The sequence below is a fragment of the Lithobates pipiens genome, unplaced genomic scaffold (assembly GCF_037356315.1).
Source record: "Lithobates pipiens isolate NorthernLeopardFrog02 unplaced genomic scaffold, aLitPip1_a1.2 Scaffold_27, whole genome shotgun sequence".
Classification (NCBI taxonomy): domain Eukaryota; kingdom Metazoa; phylum Chordata; class Amphibia; order Anura; family Ranidae; genus Lithobates; species Lithobates pipiens.
In genome coordinates this window covers 180,052,708-180,066,667 of record NW_027507788.1, presented here as the reverse complement: position 1 = coordinate 180,066,667, position 13,960 = coordinate 180,052,708, and the positions used below count along the sequence as shown (strand labels likewise).

Below are 13,960 nucleotides of genomic sequence, written 5' to 3'. Positions count from 1 at the left end.
CACTCTTTGAAGGCTCCCGCTGACTGCCCGCTCCTCTGTCTAAATAGGTAAGGGGTGGGGCCACCTGGTGATGTCACCACCCCAGCATGCACTCAGCATGGTAACTCATTGGTTGTTAGGGACATGGCGGCCGGCTTCCTGGCCAGCTCCTTAGCAACCAGCTATATACAGTGTTTATAAAGGGAACTAAAAAAAAAGAAAAACACAAAACGCATTAAAAAAATGCATTTCTGGTACGACTCCATTGAAGTCCATTGCACACAAATGCAATCTGCTGTGGGGAAAAAAAAAGTCCCCGACCCTTTCTAAAAAAACGCACCGGCTTAAAAACCGCATGTGAACGTGTACTATAGGAAACCATGTTAAATGGACTTTAGTGCGTTTCTGCAAAATGCAAAACACACAAAAAAAGCACATAGGTGTGAATGTAGGGTAACTATGCGATGTTGGTACAGTGATCTCCCCTGCTGTCCTATGGTGTTCCCACACATGGGGACGCTCCCTCACTGACACACACCAGCTGAGTGCTCTGATCAGGAGCCGGTCGGGAGTAGAGTTGCCACCTCATCCCTTTAAACCCGAACACCTTTGAATTAAACGGGTTCTGAGGCTAATTTAAATGCAGAAAAGGCAACAAGTGAGTTTAATTACCACCTTAATCAGCCAGAGAACCTGTGTAATTAATATGTGTTCAGGTTTGAAGGGATGAGGTGGCAACCATAATCAGGAGACCTTTATTTGGTCATGCTCCTTCCACAGAAGCTGGCATGACTGCAATACACATGGGCTGAATGTTGGACAGTTTCTATTGAACCAGCTGATGCCGGCCGATATTTGGCCCATATGCACTAGGCTTAAAAATGTGGCTCAACCGCATTGTTTTATCATCCTCCAACCTCAGGTGCCGTAGGTAGGTGAGCCTATGAGAAGGGAGCTTGTCATACACAGGTGTGGGAAGAGCTGACCAATCCTGATCTGCAGCATAGCCAGGTGAGCTCGCCCGATCTCCTCCTTGGAGTGGATTTTGCTGAACTTACATATGAAAAGCTGAATTTCTGACTCTTCAGAGTCTCTGGGATGTGTACAGGACACACCGACCACCAACGTCTGTCTTCATATCAGCTTCACCTGTTGTTTGTAGTGACTGAGCCTGTGACAGGTAATGGAGGGGATTCTCTTATCACAGCACTAGGGGCGAGCTCAGGCGTGTTCTCATGATCCACGCGCAAAGCCCGCCAGGAAGTCAGCGCAGTGCTGCGCTAATCACAGGCCGCGAGACATTGTCTGATCTCTGCAGCCGCGCATCGGGGCAATGTCTCACTGCCTGTGATTATCGCAGCGCCGACTTCCTGGCAGGCTTTGCACGTGGAGAACGAGAACACACCTGAGTTCATCCTTACACGGCACATAGAGGGACACCTTCTAGCATCGCAATTTTCCAGGCGCTCTTCATACCTTGCTGGTTCCTTTTTGTATGTCTTTGGGCAGGTGCTATGTCATGTGATCCTGTTCCTATGAAAAGCCCATATGTTGTGCATCAATAGATGAAAACACCACACTGGTGGCATAGCTCCAGAGTGTCCCTGATTTTGAGGGACTGTCCCTGATTTGGAGCAATGTCCCTCATTCTTCCTCATTTGGCCCTCATTTTGGTCTGATCTATATAGTTGTGTATATAAAATGCACTTTTTATCTTTCAAAAAGTGTTTCCCAGTGCTAAAACTTTCATCCAATTTCTAAATTGCTGCACTTGTACATTTTAAAAGCCAATATAAAGGAATAGTAGTGGTAAAAAAAAAAGCACTTGTTGATTTAATTAACCTTTTTTGTTTTTGGTACTCCTTTTAAGGGGTGTGGCAGGGGGCGTGTCCTATGCCTTCATATGTTTGCTAGTAGATGTCCCTTATTCCCATCTCAAAATGTTGGGAGATATATGGTGGTAATTTCCTGTGTATGCTCCAACACTGAAAAATAAAATGCACACGCGCTTCAGTAAACTTGTTTAAAGTGCTTCACCCGAAGTGATAAAATGCACTCACCAGATCACCAGAGCACACAGTGACTTCAAAGCACAACTAATGGGAAGGACTCCTTGGATCAATGATGTAGCTCCTTTTATGTATCCCATTCCAATCAAGCAATCGTATATGGAGGACGCCAGATCCCAATCCCCTTTGCAAGTATTGGAATGTAGATGTCTTCACCTTATAACATCTCTCCACTGCATATGTCAACTTGCATCAAGTAGGTCTGTGAAATATCTCCCCAAGAAAGAGCCACAGATGGCAGGATATAGCGTAATATCGTTTTATTGCTTAAAAAGAGCACTTACATAGTCCAGCATGAAATCACAAATAGTATAGAGCTCCTATTATTGTAAGCGTCAGGTCTAACCTCTATGTATTTCATGCTAGAGCGTGTGTCATCTGGAAGTGGTCAACCCGCTCTAGAGTGAAATGCATAGAGGTGAGGCCTGACGCTTACAATCATAGGAGACCTATATGATTGCTTGCACAGCTGAGATGAACCACGCACAGTGTGTGTTTTATACCAGCGTCAGCGCGGCTTCTGCTTCCCCCTGAGCGGATTGTTTGTGATTTCATGCTGGACTATGTAAGTGCTTTTTTTTTTTTTTTTCTTTTTTTTTACCGCTTCTGGACCGCCGCACGCCGATGTACGTCCCAATTTTGGGGACGTATATCGCTGCCATAACCCTGGTATGCCCGTATAAAAGTGGTCTCTGCAGTGGATTCCCATGCTGTTTTTTTTTTTTTTTTTGTGTATTGCTGGGACCGACAATTCATTACAGCTGCAAATACTTTTAAATGACTTTTTTTCTTTAGAAATGTCATTTTTGCTCTCGGACTGTTCTAAACACAGGAAACATGCGCCACTTTAGTTTATATAGACGTACTATAGACACCCCCCAGGTACGAAATTTAAAGGAATATTTCACTTTTGTTGTTTCAAGCATTATTAACCACTTTCAGACCGGACCAATTTGCTGGTCAAAGACCAGACCACTTTTTGCGATTCGGCACTGCGTCGCTTTAACTGACAATTGTGCGGTCGTGCGACGTGGCTCCCAAACAAAATTGACGTCCTTTTTTTCCCACAAATAGAGCTTTCTTTTGGTGGTATTTGATCACCCCTGCTGTTTTTATTTTTTGCGCTATAAACAAAAATAGAGCGACAATTTTGAAAAAAACGCATTATTTTTTACTTTTTGTTATAATAAATATCCCCCAAAAATATATAAAAAAAACATTTTTTTCCCCTCAGTTTAGGCCGATACGTATTCTTCAACATATTTTTGGTAAAAAAAATCGCAATAAGCGATTATTGATTGGTTTGCGCAAAAGTTATAGCGTTTACAAAATAGGGATAGTTTTATAGCATTTTTATTAATAATTTTTCCCAAGTGTTCTTCCAGGACAGCCCTTGAGAGATGGAGCTCCTCCCATCGACACAGGAAACACATTGCCACAGTTCAAAAGGCGGTCCCTCAGGTCCCTGGTCAGTCATTTGTGTTTCCTCCGTCGGAGGAACATGTTGCCAGGAACCTGGAGGCCCCTCTCAGGGGCTGCCTGAGAACCTGCAAGCCTAAGGGACCGGGTCCTAGTTTATGGCTGCAGTTTGGGTCCATACCTTTTTTCTTTGGCTCGGGTACCGTCCAGCTGAACCGGAGCAGACCCGTTACCCTCCTCCTTCCAGTGCCGAGGTGGCCAGGGGCAGAATGACGCCGGTTTCCCCCAGGAGTGGTGAGTGGAACCTTCCATCTTCCCTCCTCGTTGCAGGGGGTCGGAGACGCCGAGTGTTCACTTCCGGCGGAACCGCGTCATCACTGCGTGCCGAGACTTCCGGTTCCGGGTCTCTAGGGTACAAGGAGGAGAGGGAGAGCCAGCGCTGTGCCTGTGAAGCCCGACCAGCGTCCAGCTATACCGGATTAGCGGCGGGATCCGGAGCGTCAGAGGGGGACCATGGAGGCTATTCCCCAGGATACTCCGGCGGAGACAGGCACCAGCCAAACCCAGGTAGGCTGCTGGGCATGCTATTACTCTGGTGGAGTGGTGGTGTTTGTAGGCTGGGCCCTGTAGTGCCCCACGGTGGCGGTTTACTCACAGTGAGGTTGTTTGTTAGTGGTGATTCTAAGAGGGACATGGTGCTGACGCTAAGAAATCCTTTGTCTTCTTATTTTCAGGCTAAAGAGATGCCAAGGAAAGACAAGACAGGCCGCAAAAAAGTGTCCTAATTGTGGGAATAGGTTGTCCTCTGGCTCTAACAAAGCCCTATGCAAGCAATGCATTGCAAGCTTGCTTAAATCTGAGGCAGATTCCCCTTTAGCAAAGTTTTTGGGCTCCTTTAAAGAGGAAATGGCGTCGACCTTTAAGTCCCTCCGGGAGTTAATCACTGACGTGGGATCAGCTGCAGCTGCCTCCACGAGTAAAAGAACTATAATCTCATCCTCACCATGCCTTACAACACCCAGCTCAGGGGAGCCCCGTATGGTCAGGGAGCCTAGCCCCACGTTGATTAGCCCCGAATCCTCTGACACTGACTCTGGTCAGGAAGAGGATCAAGCAGCATCTAAAGCCTCAAAATATAGATTATCTCTCGAGGAAGTAGATGAGCTAATGGGGGCTATCTATGATACGCTGGAAATTGAGGAGGAAGAAACTCAGTTATCCAGACATGATCAAATGTATGAGGCTCTGGGGAAAAAGAAAGCAAGGGAATGGGAAGAGACAACCTCGAACGAGTTTGTCTTAAATATAATAAAAAGGGGTCATACGCTGGAATTTCACAGCAACCCTCCTTCCAAGTTTCTGGTCACAAAGCTTCCAAGTCGCTCAGAAAAGGCCAGGGCCTTACCTTTACTGATAGGGGAAATGGTGGATCAAGAAGTATTGACACCAGCCCCTATTCAGGAACAAGGAGACGGTTTTTACTCGCACATTTTTGTGGTAAGAAAACCGTCAGGGAGATTCAGACTAATTATGAACCTCCGTCCACTGAATCGCTCCATCCGTTACAAGAGATTTCGGATGGAGTCCATTTATTCCATAAAGAATCTCCTGCAGAAAGAGACATTTATGGCAACCCTGGATCTAAGGGATGCTTATCTGCACATTCCAATAAGGGAGGAATGCCAGAAATTCCTTCGGATGGCAGTGCAGATAGACACAAAGGTTTACCACTTTCAGTGCAGAGCACTTCCCTTCGGTCTATCATCCTCCCCGAGAATCTTTACCAAGGTTCTCGGAGAGGCTTTAGTTCCTCTGAGGCTTCAATCAGTCTCAATTATCCCCTACCTAGACGATCTGCTCCTAACAGCCCACTCAGAGAGTCGTCTTTCTCAGGACCTGGAATTGACTCAACTCAGCCTGAGTCGATTAGGGTGGATTGTCAGTCAGGAGAAATCCAAGACAACCCCAACACAGGAGATCCTGTATCTGGGGTACTGGATCAAGTCTGTAGATCAGAAAATTATACTGCCGGAAGAAAAGATTTTGAATCTGTGGCAGAGAATATCTTTTCTTCAATGCAGCCCCAAGTGTACGGTGAGGGAAGTAATGTCGGTCTTAGGTCTTATGACGGCAGCCATTCCAGCCGTACAATGGGCCAGGTTCCATCAAAGAGAACTTCAGGGTTTTCTGTTAGAACAATTAAAAGGCAGAGATCTGGAGGAGGAGGTATTGATCCCCTCAAGGGTAAAACGCTCCCTCTGGTGGTGGAAGGACAGGGAGAACCTAAACAAAGGGGTTCATTGGGTCCTTCCTATCACTTCAACACTAACAACGGATGCGAGCAGTTGGGGCTGGGGAGCCCACCTAGGCTCAAGCTGGGTCCAGGACAAGTGGACCCCGGAGGAGAAATGTTTCTCTTCCAATTGGAAAGAACTAACAGCAATCCTGAGAGCTGTTCTAGCTTTTCACCCCGCAATACAGGGTCACCATCTACAAGTCCGTTCAGACAATACGACGGCTGTAGCATACATAAACAAACAAGGAGGTACCAGAAGTCCTCGTTTGATGTTGGTAGCCAGACGCATTCTCCAGTGGGCAGAAGCCAATCTGGAATCCATTTCTGCAGTTCACCTGAAAGGGGAGCTGAACAACAAGGCGGACTTCTTGAGTCGACAGAAGATTTCGAACCAAGAATGGTCCTTACACCCAGAGGCATTCAATCTCATAACAGCTCACTGGGGAGAACCAGAGGTAGACCTTTTTGCGAGCAAGAAGAATGCAAAGGTTCCCAATTTTTTCTCGCTAAACCCAGGAGATCAACCCCTGGCGGTAGATGCCTTGCAAACTCCATGGACTTTCAGTCTGGCGTATGCATTTCCCCCTCTTCATCTCATTCCGAGGGTCCTAGCAAGATTCCTCAAGGAGAAAACCTGTTTGATTCTAGTAGCACCTTTTTGGCCCAGGAGACCGTGGTTCACAACGTTGCTACAATTGACAGATTGTCCGCCTCTAAGACTTCCCTACAGACAGGACCTCCTGTCGCAGGGACCTCTTTACCATCCGCAGGTCGCCACACTGAAGCTTTCAGCGTGGTTACTGAGGAGGAAATCTTAAGGAGTAAGGGCCTGTCAGATGAGGTAATTGCGACCTTACTACAGAGTCACAAACCAGTCACGAGGGCTATTTACAAAAAAGTCTGGAAAAAATTTAATAGCTGGCTGAATAGCCGTGACATAAATACGGCTAATATTCTACAGTTTTTACAGGAAGGTGTAAACAAGGGTTTAACCCTAAGTACTATTAAGGTACAGATAGCTGCCTTAAGTGTATACCTAGATGAACGCTTACAGGAAAATCCTTTTGTCGCTAGATTCTGTAAGGCAGTCGCTAGGCGTAAGCCAGTCAGAATCACAAAAGTCCCATCCTGGGATTTAGCAGTTGTACTAAAAGCTTTCTTGGGGTCACCCTTTGAGCCTATCTCAGAGGCCTCCCTAAGGCTTATTACCTTTAAGACAGTTCTCCTGGTGGCAATCACTTCAGCCCGTAGGGTCAGTGAAATCCAAGCACTTTCCATCAGGGAACCATTCCTACAGATCCTAGAAGACAGAGTCATACTAAAGACAGACCCTGGGTTCTTACCAAAGGTAGCATCTAGCTTCCATAGGTCCCAAGATATTGTCCTCCCTTCATTTTGTCAAAATGCAGCAAATGAAAAAGAGTAACGTTTTCATTTATTGGATGTGAGGAGGTGTATTCTAGAATATCTTAAAATAACAAATCCATTCAGAATCTCAGACTCCCTTTTTGTCCTTTTTTCCGGACAGCGTAGGGGACAGAAAGCTTCAAAAGTAACCATAGCTAGATGGATTAGGCTAGCTATAGCAGAGGGGTATAAGGCCTTGAATAGAGATCCTCCTGAGGGTGTTAAAGCTCACTCCACAAGAGCGTTGTCTGCATCCTGGGCAGAAAGAGCTGGTGCCACCCCGGAGCAGGTATGTAAAGCAGCCACATGGTCAAGCTTTTCCACCTTTACAAGGCATTACCGACTGGACTTAATGTCTAGTCAGGATCAGGCCTTTGGGAGGAAAGTCCTCCAGGCCGTGGTCCCCCCCTAATCTGGTAAGTACTTGGGGATCCTCTCAAGGGCTGTCCTGGAAGAACACTTGGGAAAACTGGAGGTAGTACTTACCGGTAACTCCTTTTCCGGTGGTCTTCCAGGACAGCACGATCCCACCCTTTATTTGATTGTAGTGATGTACTAATGTTATTACCTGTTATGGTTTATATGTTTTTCAGTTCCATCCTTCGGTTCTTGGTGAATGACTGACCAGGGACCTGAGGGACCGCCTTTTGAACTGTGGCAATGTGTTTCCTGTGTCGATGGGAGGAGCTCCATCTCTCAAGGGCTGTCCTGGAAGACCACCGGAAAAGGAGTTACCGGTAAGTACTAACTCCAGTTTTTTTTTTATTTATTTATTTTTTTTTTACTAGTAATGGCGGCGATCAGCGATTTTTTTTTTTTTTTTTTTTTTTTTTTTTTTTTTTTTTTTTTATTGTGACTGCGACATTGTGGGGACCCATCGGACATTTTTGACACATTTTTGGGACCATTGTCATTTATACAGTAATCACTGCTATATAAATGCAGTGATTCCTGTGTAAATGACACTGGCAGTGAAGGGGTTAACCAGTGGGTGGCATTGTAGGGGTTAAGTGTTCCTAGGGGTGTGTTACTAACTGTGGGGGGGTTGGGCTTTCATTTAGTGAACACTGATCTCTGCTCCAATCACATGGAGCAGAGATCAGCATCACTAGTTTCTAGGCAGAATGGAGAAATGCTGTTTACTCGGCATTTCCTCCATTCGGCCGCTCCGTGAGATGATCGCGGGGATGCCCGCGGCGATCGAGTCCACGGGTCCCGCGACCGGACTCACGGGGGTCCCGACCAGCGTGGGAGCGCGCCGCCGGCGGCGCGCTCCCGATGGCAGGGCGGCATTGAATATTGGACGTACCTGTACGCCAATATGCCTGCCCGTGCCATTCTGTCGACGTACATCGTCGTGCGCTGGTCGGGAAGTGGTTAACCACTTGCTTACTGGGCACTTAAACCCCCCTCAGTCCCAGACCAATTTTCAGCTTTCAGCGCTGATGCACTTTGAATGACAATTGCGCGGTCATACAACACTGTACCCAAATGAAATTTTTAGCATTTTCTTCCCACAAATAGAGCTTTCTTTTGGTGGTATTTAGTTACAGCTCGGAGTTTTATTTTTTGCTAAACAAACAAAAAAAGATGCAAAAAAAAAAAAAAATCATGTTTAATAGTTTGTTATAAAATTTTGCAAACAGGTCATTTTTCTCCTTCTTCATTGAAGTGCGCTGATGAGGCGGCACTGATAGGCATAGTTAAGGCGGCACTAATAGGCACAGATAAGACGGCAAAGATGGGCACAGATAAGGTGGCACGGATGGGTGGCACTAAGGGGCACTGATCGGTACCACTGATAGATGGGACTGCTGGGCACTGATGGGCGGCACTGCTGGGCACTGGTAGATGACACTGATGGGCACGGATATGTGGCACTGGGGTGCAGCACCTTTGTTGAGGCAGATTGTGGGCACTGCTGGGTGGCACTGTGGGCACTGCTGGGTGGCACTGATGGGGGGCACTTATTTTTTTAATCATCTTTAGTGATGAGGGGGCAGGTGGGCACTGGCAGGGGGCAGGTTGGCACTGGTAGGGCTGGCCGTGATCGGGACTGATGTGATCGGCCGATTACCGGCTCCGTTATATCACATGATCAGCTGTCATTGGCTGACAGCTGATCACATGATAAGGGGTCGGGATCGATCCCTTGCTCTGATCGGCCGAGTCTCATAGACTCGCCGATCACAGAGCGCGCTGCGTGCGCCCCTCAGGGGGCGCGCAGGCCGCTCGTGCACGGGACTACGTCAATAGACGTAGTCCCGGCAAAGGAGATCCGCGCTGTAGCCGTCATTCAGCTATAGTGCGGGTCTCAAGTGGTTAAAATCACTGCTCCCGAAAAAACGTCTGTTTAAAAAAAAAAAAAAAAAATTGCTTTGATACATGTCCCCTGGGGCAGGACCCGGGTCCCCAAACACTTTTTATGACAATACCATGCATATAAGCCATTAAAACTAGAACTTTTGATTATTCATGTTCGTGTCCCATAGACTTTAACGGTGTTTGCACAAACGGGGTTGCCAGTTTTCCCTCGAACAGTCATCCGGTTTTTAAATGTGTACAGGTTTACATCTGCCTTAGACCCAGATGCATTATTCACACCAGACTGCATGGAGACTGACAAGTCTGCTTGGTCATCTGATGTGTCTGCTCGAGTCCCGACAGCAGCCTGTTTCAGCAGAGTGGATCAAAGCTGCCTCCTCCTCCCTCTGCTCTGTAGGCTACACACACAGGAAAAGGGAGGCGCTGATGCTGATCGAGGTCTGTGCAAAGTTTTTATTATACTCTGTAGATGGACAGGGGAGGGGAGAGTGGCTGGGAAGGAGGACAACTTAAATATGTAGAGTAGGCTTGCCGCCTGTCCGGGATTTACCTGGACAGTACGGGTTTTGAAACATGTGCCCACCTGTCCTCTGCTCTACTGGCAGGTGTCCTCTGCTCTAATGACTGTGTCCACTTTTTTAAGGAAGGCTATTTTCATATTTTAACTGACATTTCTTTTATTAATTGAATCATATTTTATGTGTACATTAATGCTTTTGTTTTATTTAACCATGCTACCCCCCTTAATGCAATTTGGCCACAGCCACTCTTCCCCGTAGCACACCTCCATTACTACTCTCTCTTTAGGTAATCCAAGGTATTTTACAATCCTATAGCATGTACTACAAAAAAAATTGCCGTGAGCCGTGGAGGCTTGAAGAAAAGGTGGCAACCCTAGTGTATGTATGTATATGTAATGTTTGGCGGTTCTAAGTAGTTTCCTAGCAAAAAAAATAAATAAATAAAAAAAATAATAGTTTTTACATGTAGGAGAGGAATGTCAGAACTGGCCTGGTAGGGAAGTAGTTAAATGCAGAAAATCCTCGCCTTCAGTCTCCCATGACAGCAAAAGCAAATGTTTCTCTGTATTTGACTAGTCAGCTGGGATAATGGGTTCTCCTTGTTAAGCTTCCCTGCTTAACACTTCCCATTGTGAGGCCAATTGCTGCTCTGTCTGTCCTCCCGAGTCAGGAGAATCCCCGCTGACTGCTGGGAAATCCATCGGACGCACACAGAATCAGGAGCGGAGAGAGGACGTAATCGCTGCGTGACCTTTACACCGACACCAGACCGCTGATCTCCTCCGACTTTTCCTCCATCTGTGTCGTTGTACAGGGTTCTTCCTCAATCCTATGATGACGAAGTGTGAAAGCCAAACTTCAGCGTGAATCCCACCCGGGGGAGAGACGACGACTTCCGTCCTGAAGGGAGATCTGCATCCGGCATTGAAAGGCAGGAGGGGCCCGCATCTCTGATGTAGGGAAACGTTGTGTCATTGGGGGGGCAGTTCTGTAATTTGCTAAGAGGCTGCAAAAAAAATGCAGGCTGAGCTTCTCACCATTCATTTCACATCCATCCTTTTCTTTCTGCTTCCTGGTTTGTGAGGTTAAAAAATGTTTTGTGTTTTTTTTTTTTTTGTGTTTTTTTTTTTTTTAATAAAAAAAAAAAAATATATATATATATATATCTCATACATGCACACACATAAAAAATAATACATTTTTTTTTTTTTTACAGAAAACTACTTAAAACCCTCAAACATTATAATATACACTATATTGCCAAAAGTATTGGGACACCTGCCTTTTCATGTGCATGTACTTTAATGGGATCCCAGCCTTAGTCCGTAGGATTCAGTATTGAGTTGGCTCACCCTTTGCAGCTTCAACTCTTATGGAAAGGCTGTCCACAAGGTTTGGTGATGTCTATGGCAGCATTCCTCAACTCCAGTCCTCAAGGCGCCCCAACAGGTCAGGATTTCAGATGAAACGGCTGTGGTAATTACTAAGGCAGTGAAACTAATCAAATCATGTGCAATATAATGAAATGGAATGCAATATAATGGAAATCCTGAAAACATAACCTGTTGGGAGCCTTGAGGACTGGAGTTGAGAAACGCTGGTATATGGGAATGTTTGACCGTTTCTTCCAGAAGCGCATTTGTGAGGTCAGGCACTGACGTTGGACGAGAACGCCTGGCTCCCAGTCTCTCCAAAAGTGTTTTGAGGTCAGGACTTTGTGCAGGCCAGTTATATTAATCCACCCCAAACTCGCTCATCCATGTCTTTATGGGCATTGCTTTGTGCACTGGTCCAAATCATTTGGTGGAGGGGGGACTATGGTGTGGGGTTTGTTTTTCAGAGGTTGGGCCCCTGAGTTCCAGGGAAGGGAACTCCTTAAGGCGTCAGCATACCAAGACATTTTGGACAATTTCATGCTCCCAACTTTGTGGGAACAGTTTGGGGATGGCCCCTTCCTGTTCCAACATGACTGTGCACCAGTGCACAAAGCAAGATCCATAAAGACATGGATGAGTGAGTCCCACTTTAAAATGCATCCGCCCCTGAAATGACGCCCAATTACGATACCTAAAAATCTCTTTGTTTTAGCTAGAAAGTTACTTAAAACACAAAAATAAATATTTTATATATAAAGACCTTAGATCTCACATTTTACACTTAAATACTTAAATGCAATAAAAAAGTAAAATGTAAAAATAAGTGTTTCACTTTTAAGACCATGGGGCAGAAGTGACGTTTGTCGTCGCCTCTTTCATCCAATGTTTCTGAGCCGAGCGGGGGCCATCTTTCCCTCACTCGACTCCATGTCTCAGAGAGGAACAGACCCGATCTGCTCTGCCGATACCGGTGGCGGAGATGACCATGAGTGCGACATAACCTCCTGCCTCCTTATAAAAGTGATCTTGCGGGGAATCCACCACGGAGACCACTTTTATCTGAGGATTGTCCGGCGTTTAAGAATATACCGGGGTTATGGCAGCTATGTCACAGTATCGACACATTAGGATGGCGGGCGGTCTACAAGTAGTTAATAGAGAGATCTGGGGTGTATTTGACCCCAAATCTCTCCTCCTGGCCTACAGCTGGATGCTGCTGGTCGCACCCTTACTGGGCTCCCCGATTGCACCAGAGAGCTCGGTAAAGGCGTCAGGAAGGGAGTGGGACCCCTTTTTTCCACCTGTAACAGTAGATCAGCGGCTTCCTAGCTGCTAGGATTACTTTTATACTGAAGGGAATTGCCGACCCTAAAGAATATCTCGACCATTGATGCAATGACCGAGAACGCCATTCCATTTGCAATCTACCTAATAAAAACCACTTACACTGTTGGAAATTCTTACATTCAAGCAAAATTTTACCCTGCGGTCAAGAAAAAATACGTTGATATGACCCTAGGCTGAAAATCTAAATGGGCAGGAAAGGAGTTAAAAGTGCTTGGTATAGACGTGGTTAAACTCCAATCTTGTTTGTAGAGCTGCATAGCTTGGCTGGAGAGAAACTCGATGGTATGTGATTGCATCAGGCATACATGGATAATTTAAATTCATAGCAGAAGTTCAGAGGTCAATATATTTGCACAGATAATAAGGAGAAGCACATTCTTCGTGGCAGTATGAAAGGGGGCTTGGAGGAGAATCTGTGAGTAGAAGTTTAGTGAGGTTAAAGCGGAGCTTCAGTAATCTTTCCATCATTTTAATCCCTTGCTCTTGTTATTTTAACTTTCAATAGTCTTTGGGTTGCTGCTGGGGACACTGTGATGTGAAGGGGGCTGCTGCTGGGGACACTGTGATGTGAAGGGGGCTGCTGCTGGGGACACTGTGATGTGAAGGGGGCTGCTGCTGGGGACACTGTGATGTGAAGGGGGCTGCTGCTGGGGACACTCAAAATTAAAGTGGTTATGTTGAAGTCCAGGGCCAAATTTTTGTCCCAGTCCAGCCCTGTATATAAAAGTGGTTGCAGGGAAGCTTTAGAATGGCAAAGATGTTTTTATTACAAATTATGTGGGCAGACTGCAGTTCCTCTTTAAGTGTCATCTGCCCCTGTATAAATTATAGACTGACCACTGGTGGTGTTGGGGTTAAATAAGGAGGATGATGGGTCCCTTGCCACTGACGAGAGCTCCATAATAATTTAGTGTGGCTTTTGTCATTTCTAGTAATACCATTCAGGGGCATCGTGGAGTTATACTGTACTAAAATTTGTACATGGGTTTTATGAGTCTCTGGATGTTTTGTCATTTTTAATTTTTTTTTTTTTTTTACTTTTTTTGAACTTTGCAAGAATTGAACAGAATGATCATCAACGGTATTCCAGAAGGAGCTCTGCTGGAAATTCTGACTGTGGTCCCTGCCTGCAATCTCATCATGCACTGTCGGTTGGTCTGCACTCTATGGAGGGATATTATTGACTCACCAGCCTTGTGGAAAAGGAAGTCTCGGCTAGAT

General features: G+C 45.9%; 1 protein-coding gene across 1 annotated transcript in view; it reads left to right on the top strand.

Annotated features, from left to right (window-relative positions):
- Positions 1–996: 996 nt before the first annotated feature.
- The window catches only part of LOC143934390 (F-box only protein 44-like), a gene marked incomplete in the record, with an annotated part of 68,541 nt that continues 55,577 nt past the window's right edge, over positions 997–13,960 (top strand). Inside the window, 2 exon segments of the mRNA XM_077457958.1 lie at positions 997–1,159; positions 13,797–13,960. Coding sequence (XP_077314084.1) covers positions 1,078–1,159; positions 13,797–13,960 — 246 coding nt within the window.